Source organism: Branchiostoma belcheri, unplaced genomic scaffold (genome assembly GCF_001625305.1).
Source record: "Branchiostoma belcheri isolate BF01 breed outbred unplaced genomic scaffold, Haploidv18h27 scaffold21, whole genome shotgun sequence".
Classification (NCBI taxonomy): Eukaryota; Metazoa; Chordata; class Leptocardii; order Amphioxiformes; family Branchiostomatidae; genus Branchiostoma; species Branchiostoma belcheri.
The window spans coordinates 2,108,796-2,127,196 of NW_017803602.1; the positions used below are offsets into that span (position 1 = coordinate 2,108,796).

At 42.5% G+C, this 18,401-nt stretch overlaps 2 protein-coding genes across 6 annotated transcripts in view; both read right to left on the minus strand.

Annotated features, from left to right (window-relative positions):
• Nucleotides 1-5,097, minus strand: part of LOC109469845 (putative thiamine transporter SLC35F3) — a 7,338-nt gene extending 2,241 nt beyond the window's left edge. Inside the window, exons 1-3 of the mRNA XM_019768584.1 lie at nucleotides 4,673-5,097; nucleotides 3,263-3,482; nucleotides 2,809-2,948 (exon numbers count right to left, since the gene is read on the minus strand). Of these exons, the coding sequence (XP_019624143.1) occupies nucleotides 2,809-2,948; nucleotides 3,263-3,482; nucleotides 4,673-4,902 (590 nt within the window). The 5' untranslated portion in view covers nucleotides 4,903-5,097. The remainder of the gene's footprint in view (nucleotides 1-2,808; nucleotides 2,949-3,262; nucleotides 3,483-4,672) is intronic.
• Nucleotides 5,098-7,499: 2,402 nt separating this feature from the next.
• Nucleotides 7,500-18,401, minus strand: part of LOC109469844 (NT-3 growth factor receptor-like) — a 22,789-nt gene continuing 11,887 nt past the window's right edge. For all 5 annotated transcript variants that reach the window (XM_019768581.1, XM_019768580.1, XM_019768583.1 and 2 more), the window contains exons 3-14: nucleotides 16,788-16,862; nucleotides 15,997-16,068; nucleotides 15,443-15,511; nucleotides 15,107-15,276; nucleotides 14,552-14,824; nucleotides 13,965-14,252; nucleotides 13,502-13,614; nucleotides 12,887-13,130; nucleotides 11,361-11,667; nucleotides 10,078-10,315; nucleotides 9,614-9,772; nucleotides 7,500-9,260 (exon numbers count right to left, since the gene is read on the minus strand). In XM_019768581.1, the coding sequence (XP_019624140.1) occupies nucleotides 9,072-9,260; nucleotides 9,614-9,772; nucleotides 10,078-10,315; nucleotides 11,361-11,667; nucleotides 12,887-13,130; nucleotides 13,502-13,614; nucleotides 13,965-14,252; nucleotides 14,552-14,824; nucleotides 15,107-15,276; nucleotides 15,443-15,511; nucleotides 15,997-16,068; nucleotides 16,788-16,862 (2,197 nt within the window). In that variant the 3' untranslated portion in view covers nucleotides 7,500-9,071. The remainder of the gene's footprint in view (nucleotides 9,261-9,613; nucleotides 9,773-10,077; nucleotides 10,316-11,360; nucleotides 11,668-12,886; nucleotides 13,131-13,501; nucleotides 13,615-13,964; nucleotides 14,253-14,551; nucleotides 14,825-15,106; nucleotides 15,277-15,442; nucleotides 15,512-15,996; nucleotides 16,069-16,787; nucleotides 16,863-18,401) is intronic.

The following is an 18,401-nucleotide window of genomic DNA, read 5'->3' on the forward strand; positions in this document are numbered from 1 at the left end:
TTGGTAGGTGGGTAAGTCTTCATGAGACCTAGAAATGATTAGATTTTGGGCATCCTGGCGGCTTTCCTAGGTACTGCAGCAGAACTTCCGGTTTTGATATCTCGTGATCTGGACATGCTAGGGTCACGAAGTTTGGGTGGTAAATAGCTCTTGAGCTAGGAAAGAAGTGACATGAGTTTGGGCCCCCTAGCGACTTGTTCTGGAACTACAGGAGCGTTAGTTGAAAAAATTTCGAAGGAGAATAACTCGAGAATGGGTTGACGGATTGTCGTGATTTTTGGTGTGTAAGTAGCTAAAGTGATGCTTGACATAATTAAATGGTATGTATGCAAATCAGGAGCTAATTTGCATGATTAATGAGGAAAGTCTTTAAATCTAATTTGTTCAATAATAAAACAATAAAACACATGTGACATGTAATTGGGAACGAATAAAACATAAGAGGATATAGATTATGTAAATGAAGACCTAATTTGCATAATTAATGGCAAATTGTTATAATTTCATACTTGTAACTGCTGGGAATTTCATACTTGCCACATTTGGAAGTTAAGTGAAGGTGAACATCAATAAACATAATTTATTCAAATCATCACCTCATTTGCATAATTTATAGGAATTGCTAGAATAGCCTTTTTTGTTAAGATAAGGCTGTCATTGGGTGGAGAATATAATCAACTGATATGATCCATGCAAATGAGGCTCTATTTTTTGAAGATTGTATAATTTGTCAACCAGAAGGGTTGACATCATTTGGCGAAGGTATGAGATCGTGGAACTCTTGTTTCAGAAATGTTTTAGCACGTAAATAGTCATAACTCATCTTACCTAGTACACTTTCTTATTAATGTAATGTAGAAATCAGCTTTCTGAAGTTTCTACAAGAACAATCTGTAAGATGAATAAAATGCTACTTTTTAAAGAATTGGTGAACATTAGTCGTCCATAAAATGGACTTGAGAGATTGATCTGTCTAAGGCTGGAATCACTGACTGCTTCCCGTATAGTCTTATATCTCATCAATTGGTTACATCACAGATATCTTAAGTAGAATTGAGGCATATGCATATTAGCACTCATTTACGTTATCGAACCTTTAAAGTGATGAATGTTCTGTACATACATGTATGTGGATATAAGTTGTGATAAATTGCAAATAAAATTGTTTAACGTGGTTCAATGATGGATTTTGTTGACTGACTGTGTGCTTGGTTCCTTAAGGTGGTATGACCACAAAGATAGATTATCATGGCGAAGTATCTATACATAATTAAGGCTCTGATTGAATGTGAAGTCGTCCACCCCGTTCTACATGATAAGTCTAAACTTGAGAAATCTCTGAATAGTCATGGCATCTTCTGTACTGAAGTGCCGACACTTGGTCTCCCTGGCAGAAGCCGCTCTGTCTCGTCTGCTCCCTGGGTTGGCTCCACACAGCACATGACGTCACAGACCCTGCGATGAGCTTCCTCAGGGGCCAACATCAGGAGGAACCCGCCGACCACCATGGCGGCGCCCCCTGCCTTCAGCGGGCCGAACGCCACGCCACGGAACACGGCGTCCACGCCTGACATGGACGGGATAAACACGGGGTTGAAGCCAACTTAAACATCGGCCACTGACTATTTGGTCAATCCATTTATTGATTACTAGTATCAATAGATCTATCAACGGCGATCCGGGGTCAAATGAGCAGTGACGCTATTCCTTTGGAGCAGACGTTTTCTCGTCAATTTTTCCACAACTTACGTGACCTGTTTTCATTCGTCTCTCACCTGTGTTCTGTGGTCTCTTACCTGCGTTCAGTGGGATTCCCAGCACGGTGCCCAGGGAGATGAAGAGCGGAAAGGTGAAGGCGATCCCGAAGTTGATGAAGAAGTTGAAAGCTGTGGGCAGTTTTGAACCAAGTAAAACTGGTTAATATATATATAGGTCTATCCTACTGGCATTTGGAGTTGTCCTAAGTAGTAAACGTTTTAGCACAACAGTTGCGAAACAGGTTACAGACAGTAAACCAGTAGGTGCTACCAGTCCACCTGACCCGAAAAGATATATGCAGTCCAAACGCTGCCCCTTAGCACATATAGGACCACGGTACTTAAGTGTCAGTACCAGTCCATGGTCTCCCAGCTACTCGTACCCCTTCCTGATCTTCATCCCTAGTTGCCCCTACTCGTAGCCCTCCCTGATCTTCACCATTGCCCCCACTCGTAGCCCTCCCTGATCTTCATCCTTGCCCCCACTCGTAGCCTTCCCTGATCTTCATCCTTGCCCCCACTAGCTGCAGCAGACTTAACGGAATCAGATCGTATCTTTTTCTCAGTGCCTGGCTCTTTGACAGTCATAGAGGGAGATACTGTTAAAGAAAGCAGGGAATCAGGAAACGTTACGATCTATCCCCCCCCCCCCACACACACACACAACATCTTCTCGTAAGTTAACCGGTTCATAGTACAGCCATGTACTATGCATACGGTAGGCAGCAATGTAGAAACGGGAGGTGGTACCAGTCCATAGTCTCCACTTGTCCGTAGTACAGACTTAGCATGACGGGCCAGAGTCCCAGCAGGTCTACCATCCCCAGACATGACAGGAACAGGGACACCTGTCCAACACTCGCATCTCCAAACACACGCTTGAACAGAACCTGTCGGGAAAATTGTCAATAGTCACCACGCACCGGCAGCAGACTCCTTTGGTGGATGGAAATAATCACGTTGCAATTAAAATAGTAAAACATATACATAATAAAAGCCATGTATATTTACGAACCAACCTGCATGTGTGTGTGTGTTTTTGATATGCAACAAATCAGAAGTTACCTTGTACAGAGCCGCTCCAATGGCCGCACCCACAGAGAGAACCACACCTAGCAAGGAGGGTCCCTTGAACCCGCTGGCGTTGGCGATGAGCACGATTCCTCCCATAGCCATCAGTACTGATAAGATCTGGGGAGGGAGAAACGTATTTCTGAGTCCTGAGGTTAGAGAACAATGTTTCAGTAATTGTGCTTTATGGTCAGCTACTATGCAACTAGCTTTGCTCTTGAATTTAGGTACGAGTAATGATATAAAGCAATTTCTACAACTTTGAGTAACAGAAAAAATCAGGTGTCCATGCATGGAAGAGAAGAAGATAACATTTGGAGTTTATGTAAAATGTATAGTTTTTCCATGAGTTATTGCTATTTGTAATCCCTGTGGCATCATTTACGACCAACAATCCCTTGGTTTATGATGATTAACAACGCAAGGCGATTTACCCGTCCGATATATAGTCTCTCCCTCAACAGTAGAATAGAAAAGACATAGACGAAGGCGTTACAGCTGGAGAATAGCGCTGTGACGTCAGTAGCGGGGATTTCTTTGAGTGCCCGGATGTACAGGTAGTTCGTTCCTGCCCAGAGGAGGAGAAAAACGCCAGCTTTCACCAGGAGTGTCCGCAATGTCAGGCCGTCCGCTCCGAAAATGGACTCATTTTCTCTGGGGAGGAGCAAAAGAACGAAGACGTGTCAAAATCATGAAAATGATACCATGTTCACATCCAATAAAGATACATGTCATGCCCGAAATGACCTCTCCAACCCGTCAGGTAACCCACCTGGATGTCTGGTACACATTAGAGGTAATCAATCAGAACACGTTACAAAGCGACACCGCGAGTTGTTCGATGTTTGAGAAGTGTGAACTTCAATGTGACAAAACCTGGATTGTCCTGTGCGCTAATGACGACGGAATAACCCCAACCTGATCAAAGTTTCTACATTACACGGTTGGAGAAAACTTCATGCAGATTGCTATGAAAAATAAACTAGATTTTGGTATCTTAATCGGTTAAAACTAGTCTGCTAACACCAACGCACAACCAGACGTTGGGGTAACCTTGCGTTTGACTATGCGATATGGGAGATTTGTCAATAACGCTCAACGATGAATTCTGGATAAGGCCACACCAAGTAAATTTTATGGATGACGTCCTTTGGAGACCCTAAATCTAATGCGAGAGGGCGAAAAAAAAAACAAGAAGGGCCCTAAAAAACAAGATACCTAGATTAGAAATATACTTAGGGACGACAAATGTTAGGACACAAATTGAATGAGGTGACACAGTGTAACAAGCAAGAAGTCTTTTATTCATCATCAAAACAGCAATAAATCAGGTGGAAAAGTGGACAGTGAAAAATTTTCTGTTATTGACAGGATGGTCTTGTCAATAGTGCAAATTTTCTGTTATTGACAGGATGGTCCTGTCAATAGACACTTTCTTCGCCTTTCGGGTTTCACGTCAATCTGACGATTTGCGGCATTGTCGTGACTCTTTGGTCATAGTTACAAGAAGCGAAACTTCTTGGGTTTTTTTTCTAGGAAGAGGCCAAAATCAATGCGCGCGCGGACGTCATCCATAAAATTTACTTCGTGTGGCCTAACAAAATAATATGCTACATGGACTTGATGCGACAGAGAACGCTTATAGTTGGCAGCCTACGGCCGTAACCGTACTGGAAAAGAAGTGCAGACTCTCGTGTACATGTACAATTTTGCTCGTGGGAGTGTGATTGTAAGGTCACAAACATGTATTTAGCACGATTTAACAACCACTAGCACCTTCTTATATTGAAATGTACACAAACCTCTGTAATAGAACGCAGGTAAATGACAAAACTCATGATCACCTGTAGACTTGACCACACGACTGCCCCTTCAGAAGAACACATGCCGCAGTGTACACCGGGAAGCACGCCATCATCCAAACGGTGGAGAACCACATGTTGAAGAAGGGCCCGTCAAACGTGGCGGAGAACGTGCTCTGGGCGAACTGGGTGGACCCGACCCACGACACGGCGATGCCCAGGACGATGGGTGTTCCCAGTAAGGCTCTACGGGAGGTCTGAGAAAGCGGCATTTCTCTCTGGAACCCGGAAATAAACTCGAAGCAGAGAACCAACGGTAACTATGTCGATGTTAGTGAATCTGTGTGTCCTGGTCTCAGATAGACTGGCTCTGTAGACAGTCTATATTTGAGAAGTCAAGATAAACCGAAGTTATTTCCTGCTACGCCTGTCGAGTCCTTGACTTACGCAGTGTTCTCTCAATGAATCGAAACTTACAACCCGGAAGTTAGCTTGATCTAAAGCGCCTTCTACCAACCAATGTGTGTACTACAATCATCGCAGGTATTCATCCATGCATAAAAATAATATTTCTTACATCAATGTAATCCTAGCCATTAATGTAGTTATGCGAGTGTTGGAATAAATACATGCAAACAAACACAAGAAAACTGCGTGTATAGATTGCCGTGTATACCATATTTTCTTATGATGGATACTGCCACTTCCACCTCTTAGCTTTCCATTGTGACGATAATTAGTCAGGACTCGGGGCGTTTCCAACAGTGGGGAACCTTGTACACTTCGCTGGTCCCATTGTGTGCACGGGTTTCCGACGTTGGACACAACGGATAAAACACCTGTGGGAATATCCATGTACACGGCAAGGACACTTCAGGTTTCTTGCGGAAATCTGGCTTTTCGTGCAGTGCAGTAGCGTTTCGTGACTAATATAAAAGATGAAAGTCAGCCTTGGTCATATGCTAAGAAACATTATCATGATTTTTCTCTGACTCTGTCTGGATGACAATTGCCCCTGTCACATGACCTTGGATTGAAGCCAGTTTACAAGAGACTTGAGAAACCAAATCCGTCAGCACCAGGCAGCCGTGTAGACAACGTGACAGGACTGATAATCTCATTATGCTGCGAACACTTTACCTTGAGGGTGAGCAATAAGGCTGCATCAGTAATATTAGTTTAGACTTCTCTACAGATGCAATAACTACAGATGATTTATTACATCAATGATCATGCTGAAATGAGCTGCAGAGTATTGGCAAGGTCAGCGGTAGAATTCATAATGATGTTATAGGAAAATTAGTGTCATTTGTAAAATATGTTAGCTTTTACATGCAGATACTTTGTTACATTAATGTTTGTGTGATTGGGAGTGGCTTCTAGCATGCTGTGGAAGCACCACTTTTGTTGTCCTGTTCAAATGCACTGACCAAGCGCAACACATGTTGTTGCGTCCGTTTGTGACTTGATATTCAGTGTTCTTGGATAATATAGACCTGGCTTCATGACGATTATGATAATGCCGATATGGGTTTCCAAAAAGATGATGATGTGGATGATTATAATGTTGATGTTGATGATGATGTTCATGATTTCTGATAGTGATTTGTTGCGTTAAAACACAGGTGGTAATTTGGGTCTTGAACATGCCTGATACATTTACATAATACACTAATCTGACAAGACTGAAGGAAGGTGATGACAATTCAGATTGCAACAGCAATATATATAATTATACACACTGTGAAGCGCCGGGTAGCGTGCAGTAGACTGTACTGTTTCCTGTCTGGTTGGGTGGCTGCCACAGAAGCACAGCAGTCCGAGATATTACTACTTCCCATGGCACCCAAACATCTGCTTGGAGATGAGCCAACCATGACGTTCTATTGATTACATCAGGAAGCAGGCGGCACCGATCGCGACTCTAATCCCCTCACTACATCGATCAGCATTCCGGTAGCAGCAGAACGAACATCACGGGTCGTCTCTAAGCCCACCATCTGTCTTTCTATGACAAATCCGTGCTCTTTTAAACCATCCACTCATGTTGTTAAGTTTAGAGGGCTTTCTAATTCTGTGTGGTGGAAGTTCTGTCACGCGCACATGTGGTGTCAGTGTCTGGGATATGTATCTGGAAATACAATCTTTCTAGCAGCTGGTGCTGCTAACCTTGACCTTGTAGGTAATATACAACTACTGCTGTGTCTCCTCCTAGATACGACTGGATGTACAGAATCAAGCTGCAAGATTCTGTATGAACAACTATATAAGAGGTGCTAGTGTCACGGAAATGAAAAGAAACCTACAGTGGACCTCACTGGAAGACAGAAGAAAGATGTCTAGACTATGCATGATGTACAAAATGACTAATAAACTGGTGGATGTCCCAACTACTAAGTACCTAATACCAGCCCAGAAGAGAACAAGAAATAGCCACGCATTCAAGTACCAGAGTTATCAACCAAGGATTGAGGTGTTCAAGAATTCATTCTTTCCTAGAACTATCGCAGAGTGGAACTCACTGTCACCAAGTACAGTAGGGGCATTGTCAATAGATAGCTTTAAACAATGTCTAGAGCTAGAAGTTCAAGGGTTAGGTGTAACAAGTCGATCGGTGTAATATAGCCAGCTGCCGCCGCGCCGCGTGCCTGCGAAGCTGGTGTGTTACGCCGAAAGGCGGTTATACCGGCTATACACAGATACAGATGGTAAATACGTTTAATCTGAGCTATGTTGATGAGTTATAACGTTAGCCTTCATCCACGCTGTACATTTGAGGTTATGAAGTCGACGCCACTGTCAATTAAAGCTAGGTGGGTCTCTTGAACACCCTAACGACACGATAGTAAAAGAATACAGTTGATAATGTACTTTATTTAACAACGTCTCCGCCCAAAGATACTAGTATTCAGCCTTACACTACATATATAAAGTACAACTTCGCGTCTACATCATAGGTCAACACATCAAACAATACGCCATCAGTGCCTATCCTAAATTTACACATCAACGAACGTAGAGCAAGTCGTTTGAGACCTGTTTTCTTTTCAAGCAAGAGTCAAATTCTGAACGTCCGACTCAGTGCAATAAGTACAATGACACCGTAGCACATACCATAGCTGACATGAACACTGCCTGACTTTGCACAATTGTTACGTGCCGTACAGTGTCAGTATTCTGATATGTACTCTATGTACACTTCAGCATTTAAGAGAACAATATATGGATCACAGTCACGTACTGCTTCACTCAAACTTGTCAGCGACTAAGACGGATCAACATGACATCTCTGATACATTCCAAGGATCTGTTACGTTAATACTGAAATATCTAAGTAGAGCAGCAAGAATGCTGTTACAAACATTGTTGTTATATGTTGTGTTTTTACATCATCACACTTTAAAGCGGTTCAGGAAGCCTCTGTGTAAGCATTGTGTAAGCATTGGATACAGTTGTAACATGCTTCCATCACTTAAAAATATCTCTACTATTCGACTACTCGATATATATTATTAACATTCTTCGAGCTATGTACAAAAACACATCACGGACGTCCATACAACTAACCTATCACAATATTAATGTTACTTAGTTGTTTGTAGTCCGATAAGCCACGATGATATAGTTCTTACTCTTTCATAGTTCTCTCATTTTCCAACACTTGCCTGTCAATTAGATAACAAACAGGTGGATAAGTAAGGTTATCTCCGATATGATGGACTGCCTTCCAACGCATCCAGCAGGTATCTCAGCCTTGCGGCCCAAGTTACTATAAGCACAACATGCTATTTACCATTTTCACGGTATTTACCTTCATTACTTTGACCGTTCGGTCCAGAAATTGTTCGTAGAAAAGTTTTAAAACGTTGGCATTGTCATGTACAAATCATGTCACCGCCATAAAAAAACCTTTGGACTCTTTTTTTTTCAGTCGTGGTCAAAACCTTTGTCTTCTCACAGGTTCAGATGTTCATAACGTCATTGTTCCTTTGATCGCCTTTTTACAATGTCCGTTCTTGTAATAGTACTGTACACAATATGAGCATTGTTCTAGTGCCCTGCAACGGACATATACTAGAGTTACAACATTACCTTCGTCTGACTGTTCACATGATCTCAGCTCATGTGAAGCAGGTACGGATTTACACTACAGATGTCAGCTTAAGGCAGCTCTATGTGGTACAAAACCAACGTTAAAGTTATCAGTAATTAAGTCAGACATATATACACGAAGGGCATTGGCTCATCTCTAATTCGACCAAGTCCGAATTCATATTGATACTCCATCTGTACTGTAGCGTGTGGATGATAGTCAAGCTTGTCCGCATTGTTCTGAGATAGCTCAGAAGGCTATCTTATACAACCGATGGCACTCATTGGTAAACTACATCGCTGAAACGTTTTCATTTCCCCTGCTCTTTTCTCCCAGGCACTTTCTTTCTTAGGCGACAATGTCAACCTGAACTTGGTGGCGGTTCTCCAACATTTCCTTGAGCTTCTTGTGGATGTCCTGGATGTTGGTGCGCTGGACGGGGGTTTTCTTCCAGCAGCCGAGCATGAGGGCCCGCACGTTCCGAGGACAGCCTCGCGGGCACGCCAGCAGTCTGCCGCTGGTGATGCACTCGATCACCTGCCGGTGGAAAAGGCGAATGTCGGTTTACAAATGTCGGATTTGACTTACAGGTGACGCCGGACCTTTGGCTATATAAATGGAAGAGAATATACTATGTAATGCTGAAGTCACAATTCGAAACCAGAGCCCGGTCGGGATGTTTCCTTTGACGAAAAGAAACCATTTATATCAAGAATATACGTAAATAGTGCTTTGTTGTCTTTCATATCATACTTTCGTTTTAAATTCGCAAACTGCCCACGTCTGGTCCCCGGTTTGGAAATATGACCTTAGAAACACAGTCAATTTTTGGACATGGTAAACTGGTGAAGTTATTGCTAGAGACAGTGTATCAAAAATTGACTCCCTACCTCGTGATTGGCCAGCTCATACCATGGCTGCTTCCCAAACGTAAAGATTTCCCATAATACAACGCCGAAGCTCCAGATGTCACTTTCGATGGTGAACTTCCGGTAGAGCACGCTTTCCGGTGGCATCCATCGTACGGGCAGCATGGTGTGTCCCCCAACCTGAAATGTGTATCATGATTGCTTACAGATAGAGTCGAAATACATACTAGGTATATCCGCCACAACTCATATGATACATACGTGAATAACAGTAGAATTAGCTTGGAACTATATCATGATGGTTAGACATCCAAGTAGAACATTACTTTTTCAGTTTCAAAATAAATCAAACAAATGAATGCATTCTCTGAATCGTTTCTGATAGCATCTACTGTCTTTCTTCAGTAACTGAAAATGAGTCAGAGTTACTGAAAAAAATCTAGAATCTCCTGCTAGATCTGTGTTAGAAAACCTCTCCGACTCACTCTGTAGTAGTCGGTGCTGTAGATGTCGCGGGACATGCCGAAGTCCCCGATCTTCACCACGAGGTTCTCCCCCACCAGGCAGTTACGGGTGGCCAGGTCCCGGTGCACGAAGTGCTGCGACGCCATGTACTCCACCCCGGCGGCGACCTGCACGGAGATCTGCAGCAGATCCACCACGCTCAGCTCCTTGTGAGTGGCCGGGTTCTTGATGAGGAAAGCTGCGTCCGGACCGTGAGATCTGAATGCCACAGACAAAGGGTTGAACAGTTCAGTGAAGACAACAAATAATGAGATGCTTACAGGAGCCAGTGCTTGAATTTGTGAGGCTCACCTCTTGTTGATGTGTGCTTTCATAAACCTTTTCTGGAGACTGAAGGTCAAACTATGTATTCCAGGTTCTGCCAGCACCTCTTATAATTTGACCATACTGTGGGTGATTCTCTTAGTTTTTATCTACTATTAACTGACCTACTCGATATATTTTCTTCACAATGAAATTTCTGTAGGTTAGTTTTTTTGGAAGGACGATTGGACGAAAGTGTTGCCTAATTCCATTACAAAGTCTCAGCAGTATCGGTTTTAATGTGTCTTCCCTGAGGCTTATAGCTGTCGGACTTCTGGGTAAAATTGTGCAGGAAAGAAGTGTTATTATTCAGACTATGTCCGCGTAGGGACGGAGATAAGTTCATCATGTCTTCCAAAACTCCCAAATTGGCGGCTCGAGTGTTCTGATTAGGATTTATTCGCTTTCCTGCTTTCGTCGTGTAGACCTTAATAAGATCAAACGACGATAAGACATGATTATGCAAATAGTGAAACGTCACTGGCAGACCCTTTGATGTTAACCCATACAGATCGACGTGCCCGGATGCGGTTGGAGTGGTCTCATCACTTCCTGTCAGGTCATCTTTACCGATATGTTGGCGATCAAAAACAAGATTGTATTTTAGTTGTGTACAGCCTAATAAATCGATATTAGCGTTAGGCTAAAGTCCATCCAAATTTTTTAAGTCAATTCAAAATATTCTACAAATGTATGGACAAAAAGATGTGTATCTAACGCCACATAACATTGAGCAAGTAGTGTGCAGCAGGTCGTCCTGGGACCACGCTGTAGATTAGACCATCCAACACTTTCTTGAATCAGGAGTAACGAAAATAATGTGACAGTTATTTGTATTGTAGTTTGTAATAGAACGTATCAGACCATATCGTTGTCAGGTAGACTGTTCATTATAAAATCTATCAAAGTGTTTCACAACCATATATAGGTTATAACCAACCTCAGGTAGTTGTTGAGGTCGCCGTTTTCCATGTACTCAAAGATCATGAGCCAGGGCTCTCCCTCCGTGCAGACTCCGTAGAACTTGACGATGTTCTCATGCTGCATGTTGGTCAGTAGCTCCGCTTCCCGATCGAAATCCTTCCGCGCATCCTCCACCCCCATGTCCTTCAGCGTCTTCACCGCGACCAGAGATGAATCTTCGTCGGCGTTGAGCTTCTCACATTTGCCGAGGTACACTCTGCCGAAGGCGCCCTCGCCAAGCTCGCCCACGAAGTGGATGGTGTCGCGCTGGATGTGGCGGATGACTACAGGATAACGACAGATATCGATTTTCATCACGTTAAAGAGTCTTTGCTCGTATGAAATAACACGCAGTACAGTTGTTACAGAGTGTATACACTGGAGAAGGACAGATGTCGTCATTTCCTTGTATCATCTACTGACTGACTGGCTGTATTGATTTATATACATATTTTTTATTCATTGCTGTTTCTGAAACGCCAGTCTACATAGATTAATCCATGTTGAGAACTACTGTAGCTACAATGGTTTCCTCAGAGAATGTGACGATATAGAAGATTCCAAAGTGTCCACTATTGCGATCACTGAAGCAGTGATTCACTTTTATGATTCACCTCAGCTGCAGCGCCACATAACAATCACAAAGACCATTGGAATAACCCTCATAGGATATTACTGCAGCTATCTTAATTGTTTGCAGTCTCCAAGACATGACCAGTGGGAAACAAAGCTAGACTGGATTTGAAGCACAGACAAACACTTGGCTGACATGCACTTATTGGAGTGTGTGCTCAGAAGAAAGGCAGGTGTCATCATCCGTCCACTGATCTGTGATATTGATATAGACCTATTAAACGTGTACAACTCGGAGGTAACTGGAGGTACATGTTGGTAGATCGTTCACATTTTTTTAGGGTCTTCGGGTACCTGTCAGGGGCCCATATCACAGGAAATTACAGTAGCTATCTTTTGTTTGCAGGCTGTAGTGCTGAAGCCCAGACAGACCACTTGCCGTGCAGTCTGATTAGGTCAGACAGCTAAGGGCACGGGAGTCATCGGTTTAGCGTGTAATCACGATTTTGTGGATGAGTTTTACAAGATGAAAAATAATCGACGATCATGACAATTCCATTGGTAGATGGTATGTAATGTTTGATTCCAGTACGAAAGTAACTATGGATTTTTTAAAAGCAGCAGATCGTCTTTACATATAATAGGGCTTACTAATTAAAACCTCTTCATGTTGAGTGCACGGGAAGTATTGAACATATGGAGCATTCATTTGCATTGGGTGACTAGAAACGTTAGATACCAGTACCGAACAGATGTCATAGTAACCAATAACAGGTCCAAGTTTCTCGAAGGTAAAATTAAAGACATCTAGGTAGGAGATAGGGTCAGTAACGGCCAGGGGCAGTTAACTTTTATGGTAAACCAAAATGCATAGTGCACTTGGAATGGAGAAGTGGCATCCACCAGATGCTGTAACCCCGAATATCTCACCGAGTTCTTTAGAGTCCCGGAAGTAGTTTGGATTCTCCACCACGTGGAGTCTGCTGAGCCGCAGGGAGTCCCGGGAAACTACCTCCCCGTTCGACTCGCTGGTGGAGCGCTGCAGGGGCGCGGCAGAGCCGTTCACGTTACACTCCCTCCGGCTGATCTTCCGCGACCTCATGCAGTACAGCACAATGGCCACCACGATGAACACTACCGAGGATACAGCCACGGCGATGTAGGTCTCTATTCGCTAAAAAAACACAGACAAGTTTTCGTAGGACGACGCTTCAAGACAGATGTCTATTGGCCCGGTCACGTTCATTGTATGTAGGCCGTCGTACAGTTTTGATGTTAACGTTATAGAATTACGGGTTATGTGTCACTAAACTGTACAATATGCATATGGGTTGTTTTGCTACCCAACATGATTTTTAGCTACATGTAGGTCACAGGGAGTGCAACCTAATCGCACGCCCCGGCCAGTGACATTGAGACAGGAATTTTAAGTATCTTCTCGATAGCCAAGGAAAGGATATTGATAAAATGAGAGTGGGAAAGATCTACTTAGAACAGTGAGAATAGCACCGCCCTTATACACGGAAAGATGTGAAAAGGGCTTACTGTATATGTCGTTATCTGGTTTTCTGGTACGTTATCATCTGTGGTTGGCCCGGGTGTTCCATTGTAGGATGAGCTGGTTGGGTCCCGGATGGCAATTGTCCTATCTGGCGGAGCTGCAAAGATTAACAGGACATTTTACTGAATCAGACTAAAACGGAATTGCCAAAGTATGATATTATCTACAACTTAGCCCCCAAGAGGCTTTTGAACATTTCAAGGCTTCTGACGTCAGTTCATTACAGGACAAAGAACATCACAGTGCATTGCAACTTTGTCAGCAGTGTTATACAGCTATACCAAAAACAGTTACTCAAGCAACTGGATATGATTTTGAAAACGGTCAGATGTTTCAGGTAGCATCCACTACCTTTCGTCAGTGACACCAGTTGCTTGAGTAACTGTTTTTTGCGTATCTTATTACCTGGGTGTCTAACCTTCACCGACGTTATACAGCTATACTTACGTCTCATGAAGGTGACCACGAGGGATCTGCTGGTTTGTCCATACGTGTTGGTTGCCACGAGAGTATAGTTCCCATTGTAGACGTGAGAGGTAACCTCGAACTTCAGACAGCCGGCACTCTCGTAAGGCTCCAGCCTACTCATTTGGATAGACACGGGATAGTTTCTGGTCGTGAACAATTTACTGCCCTTGTACCAGCGCAGACTCGGCAACGGATACCCGTGAACGTCGTAGCAGATGCTCTTGTGGAAGAGTTGCTTATAATCCAGACTGCGAATCCGAGGAGGAGCTGTAAGAGAATTGATATCAATGTCAGTCAAGTATTCTGCTATACTTTTATGAAATCATTATAGCACTTAAAAAGGGTCGGGGTTATTTGGATGTGAAAATAAATAGTATCCATGGAATATTACCAAGATGAAGAGGATACATTTCATTGCAATTGCCAGTAGAAAAGTTGCATGTGTAAAATTAAAAAGTATATGATACGACGAAGACATTGGATCTCAAAGTAATGATGACATACCCTGCGAGATGATGTTCAATGAAATAAATGAACATAACATAATAGAACATGACTATAATTACCGTTGATCTTCAAACTGAAGTTTGCTGGGGATATTCCAACCATGTTCTTGGCAATGCAGGTCAAGTTTCCATTGTCGTCCTCGCTGGCGTTGTGAATGGTCAGAACCTGCCGTCTGCCCAGCTCGTCTATCTCTACGGTGAACTTGGAGCGGAGCCGTGCTGTGTCCCACTCGGCGGTCGGCTCGGGGCTGCCCGAGGCTTCACACGTCACCACCACGTCTTGTGTCTTATTAATGGTCACTTCCCGAGTTAGCACCGTAGCCGTCGGTAGACCTGAGAGTAGTGAAATGGTTGTTCCAAATTCTTAAATTGCATTAATTTTCTATTTCCTTCCACACAATGTGAATGCAAAACGCGAAGTAGGACACCTACTGTGCATTAATTCTTTCCGAATCATGCATATGGCAATTTTATGTGTAGAAAAAAGACTTGTTGGAAATGACTAGAAACGGGCAAGAATCTTAGAACTTTTCAATCTTAAACGTATTGCGGTGTGGCAGGCAGCTGATCCTAGCTTCTGCTAGAATTACAGTATCGTAAAAACACTGAACCTACGGCAGCTAGAATCCAGCTGTAAGTCCCTGATGTCTAAGGTCTGTGTATTGCCGTCCGTGTTTCTTGTGCAGGTGATCTTCTCAGTATGAAAACTGGCTCTCGACTGGCTCTGCCAAAGCTGTATCCACTTAGAGCTGCAGTTGCAGGCCAGCGGGTTGTTGCTTATCAACCTTTGATATATAGAAAACGGTGGATAAGTTAAATGAAATGCTTTTCATGCTTGACAGATATATATATTGTCTAGCGTTGCAGTAATTCATCTAGTGTGCAAAAAAGGCTTGACTTCAAATGCCGAAAGACCCAAAGAAGGGTAATAGATAGATATATCCCACTCACAGTTCTGCAAGCCTCAGGTTTGAGAACAAGGTCCGTCGCAGCACAGTCAGTTTGTTATTCCGCAGGTCGCTGAAAGTGAATACAAATAATTTTCTTGCAGTTAGTTAATACACTTACTACCATTATCATTTGGCTTATAATGAAAATGTATGTCCATAGCGTATACAATATATATATGACGCTGTTTTTTTCACTTTGAAAGTTGTAATATGTATGCCAGTTACAAGTATAAGAATCCCATACGCCATTTGTAAAACTAAAATACGTGTTGAGGCTATGTGTTTGTTATGGTCGTGCTGGCATGTTTATCAGGTCAAGCTTTCATATTACAAAGGTTCCAGCCAATACAATGCCCCCATATACACTCCTCTTTCATGGCCTCAATGAAAAGCGACCTGAAGGCCAGTTTGAGCCATGAATAGATAAAGATTCAAACAAAACAAATAGACAAAACAAACAACACAATACCGAAACTTTTGGCATCCATAAGTCTATCCTAATTCATGTTTTCACAGCATGTACTGATAAGGTATAATGTTAAAACGTCTACATACATCATTGTCAGGTTAGTGTTGTTCTTGAAGGCGCCATCTTCAATAGTAGATATGTTGCTGTTCTTGATGACACTGGGGAATATTAGAAAGGGAGGGTGACTTTTGATTTGCAAAGTCGCACACAATAAAACCATTATCATGATGTTTTGAGTAGCCTGTAGAAGATGCCTTTTCTTGCAGTAAGCCCTACATTTTGAAGCAGTGACCAACAAGATAGAACAGGGATTGCATTCAGTCCTCTATTCTTTGGTCGGCTCAAAAGGCATACTGTAATTCCCCGCTGAGGACCCAAAACGCTGTGGGATCACTTTTGAAATTGTGGATAAGATGAAAATCCCGTCTTTATTACTTTTCTCAGTGCATAAAGAAGTAAAGAAGAAAGGAGACTTTGCACACATTGACATAAGGGGGTCGATCTCTGGCTAAACCCGAAAAGCTAAGAAGTATATTGTACTGATCGACATCTTGTCAGTATCACTGAATGCAAGGATTGGCAAGTTTTTCGCTCCATTTTGTTTCTGGGGAAAGTAAATTGAAAATCGATCACAAAATAAACTTTGGTCCTGGAGCTGCAATAATAGAGGTAACTGTACAAATTGAAAGTGACGTGTCCATTTGACACCCTGTCCTTTCCAATATGATAAGATACAATAGATTCATTCTTCATTAACGGGTACATTTACTGTCCAGAGACCTAACAATTACTTGTCCAAGTGATGTGATAAATTAAAGACGAGCAAACAAGAGAACGAACGGATTTTTGTCAAAGTTTTAGAAACAGTAGTACTCACAGTTTTATCAGTCCCTTGTAGTGCGCTAACTGTTCTCTTGTTAGCTTGGTCAGACCTTGTTGACCGCTGATGTACCTGTACAGGACAAAGATACATCCTCTTTCATCGACCTTTTCGCGCAATTAAGTAACATACAGCCTCTTCGACCAAGCAGGTAATCTGCAACCTTTTTGTTCAGACAGATAATCTGCAATCTCCTTGCGATTTGGACACTATCATTCCATCGGGCTCACTAATACCGCCACCTAAAAACAGAAGTGCTATCTCAAGACTTTCATGAATCGAACACCTGTAAATATGAAGTGTGCATACTTCAGGAATTGCCCATGATACATTGGTTGTTTTTTTTATGTTGCGGTCTTAGGGTACCCTAAAAAAAGTACAACTAATGGTAAGTCTAATTTGGGAGTTGTCTAGAGGAATTCCTTGTCAAACTCCTGGGCCCAACATAACCAAAGATGGCATGAGACAGAGCTAACTAGAACTGTAGGCTGGCATGAGACAGAGCAAGCTAGAAACATGAAAAGGTTCATATGTCACTGTCTGCATTTTGAAAATTGACACTTCTTATACACATCTCTTCACAGATATGATATGACAGAGCGTTACGATGATCCGCCTCTAACATCTGCTTTAAGATCACTTCGATTAGATACCGATAAAAAAACATCCTACGGAGTGCTCCTCCAGTTTTTGAATACATAACATATTTATGAAAAATTGAAATGAAATATGACTTTTTCGACTTGTCCTGTTTGTATTTTGTTCTCCGGATCCGGATATATGCACTTCCGGAAATAGCACGCAGGGGACGCCAATCAGTCCTCCCTGATGGGACATGTCATGTCATCTACTTCCTGATTGGCAAAATCCCATCGATTTTAACCATCAACTTTTGCCATTTCAACCGGAAGAATATGGAAATCGGAGATGGCAGTTGTGGTTCGTGTTGACCCAGTATAACCTGCATGTTACATATGCGAGTTTCCTACATACGAATATCTGCGTAACCCTACTGCAAATGTTTTGACAAAAGTTGAAACAACCAGTCTCATCAAGGAGGTTAAATACAAGTATTTAACCTCCTTGGTCTCATCCACATTCCTATTAAGTTCCACGATGCATGGTACAAAACTTTCCTTCATTATAACCAGTATTTCAGACATTCTAGGTCATTGGGTCATTGTCTGTGTTTTCACAGTTCTACATTTTCCATATGCTAGTCACGTTCATTGCGAGTGACGGGAAGTGATCAATGTACATATGTAATGTTAGTTAAACCTTACTTGCATAATTAATGAACTACAATTATCCCACAGACATCAGTAAGCTCTATATATTTCAAGGGGGGTTGAGATCTTCAAAGTCATGTTCTGATTTTTTGGCGTGATAGATATTAGACTGCAGCACAGAGAAATGTTATTCAATTTCATACACCATTAGATTTGTGCCAGAGTGCAGAGATAAAACGCTTCAATAGGCCAATAAATCTTCACCGAGCCAGTATCCCAGTGTGTCAACTTTTGGAAAATAACACCGTCAAAAATAGATAATGTCCTTGTAAACCACGTCCCTACCAGTCACCCAGACGCCGAGCTGACTCGTATAAGCGTT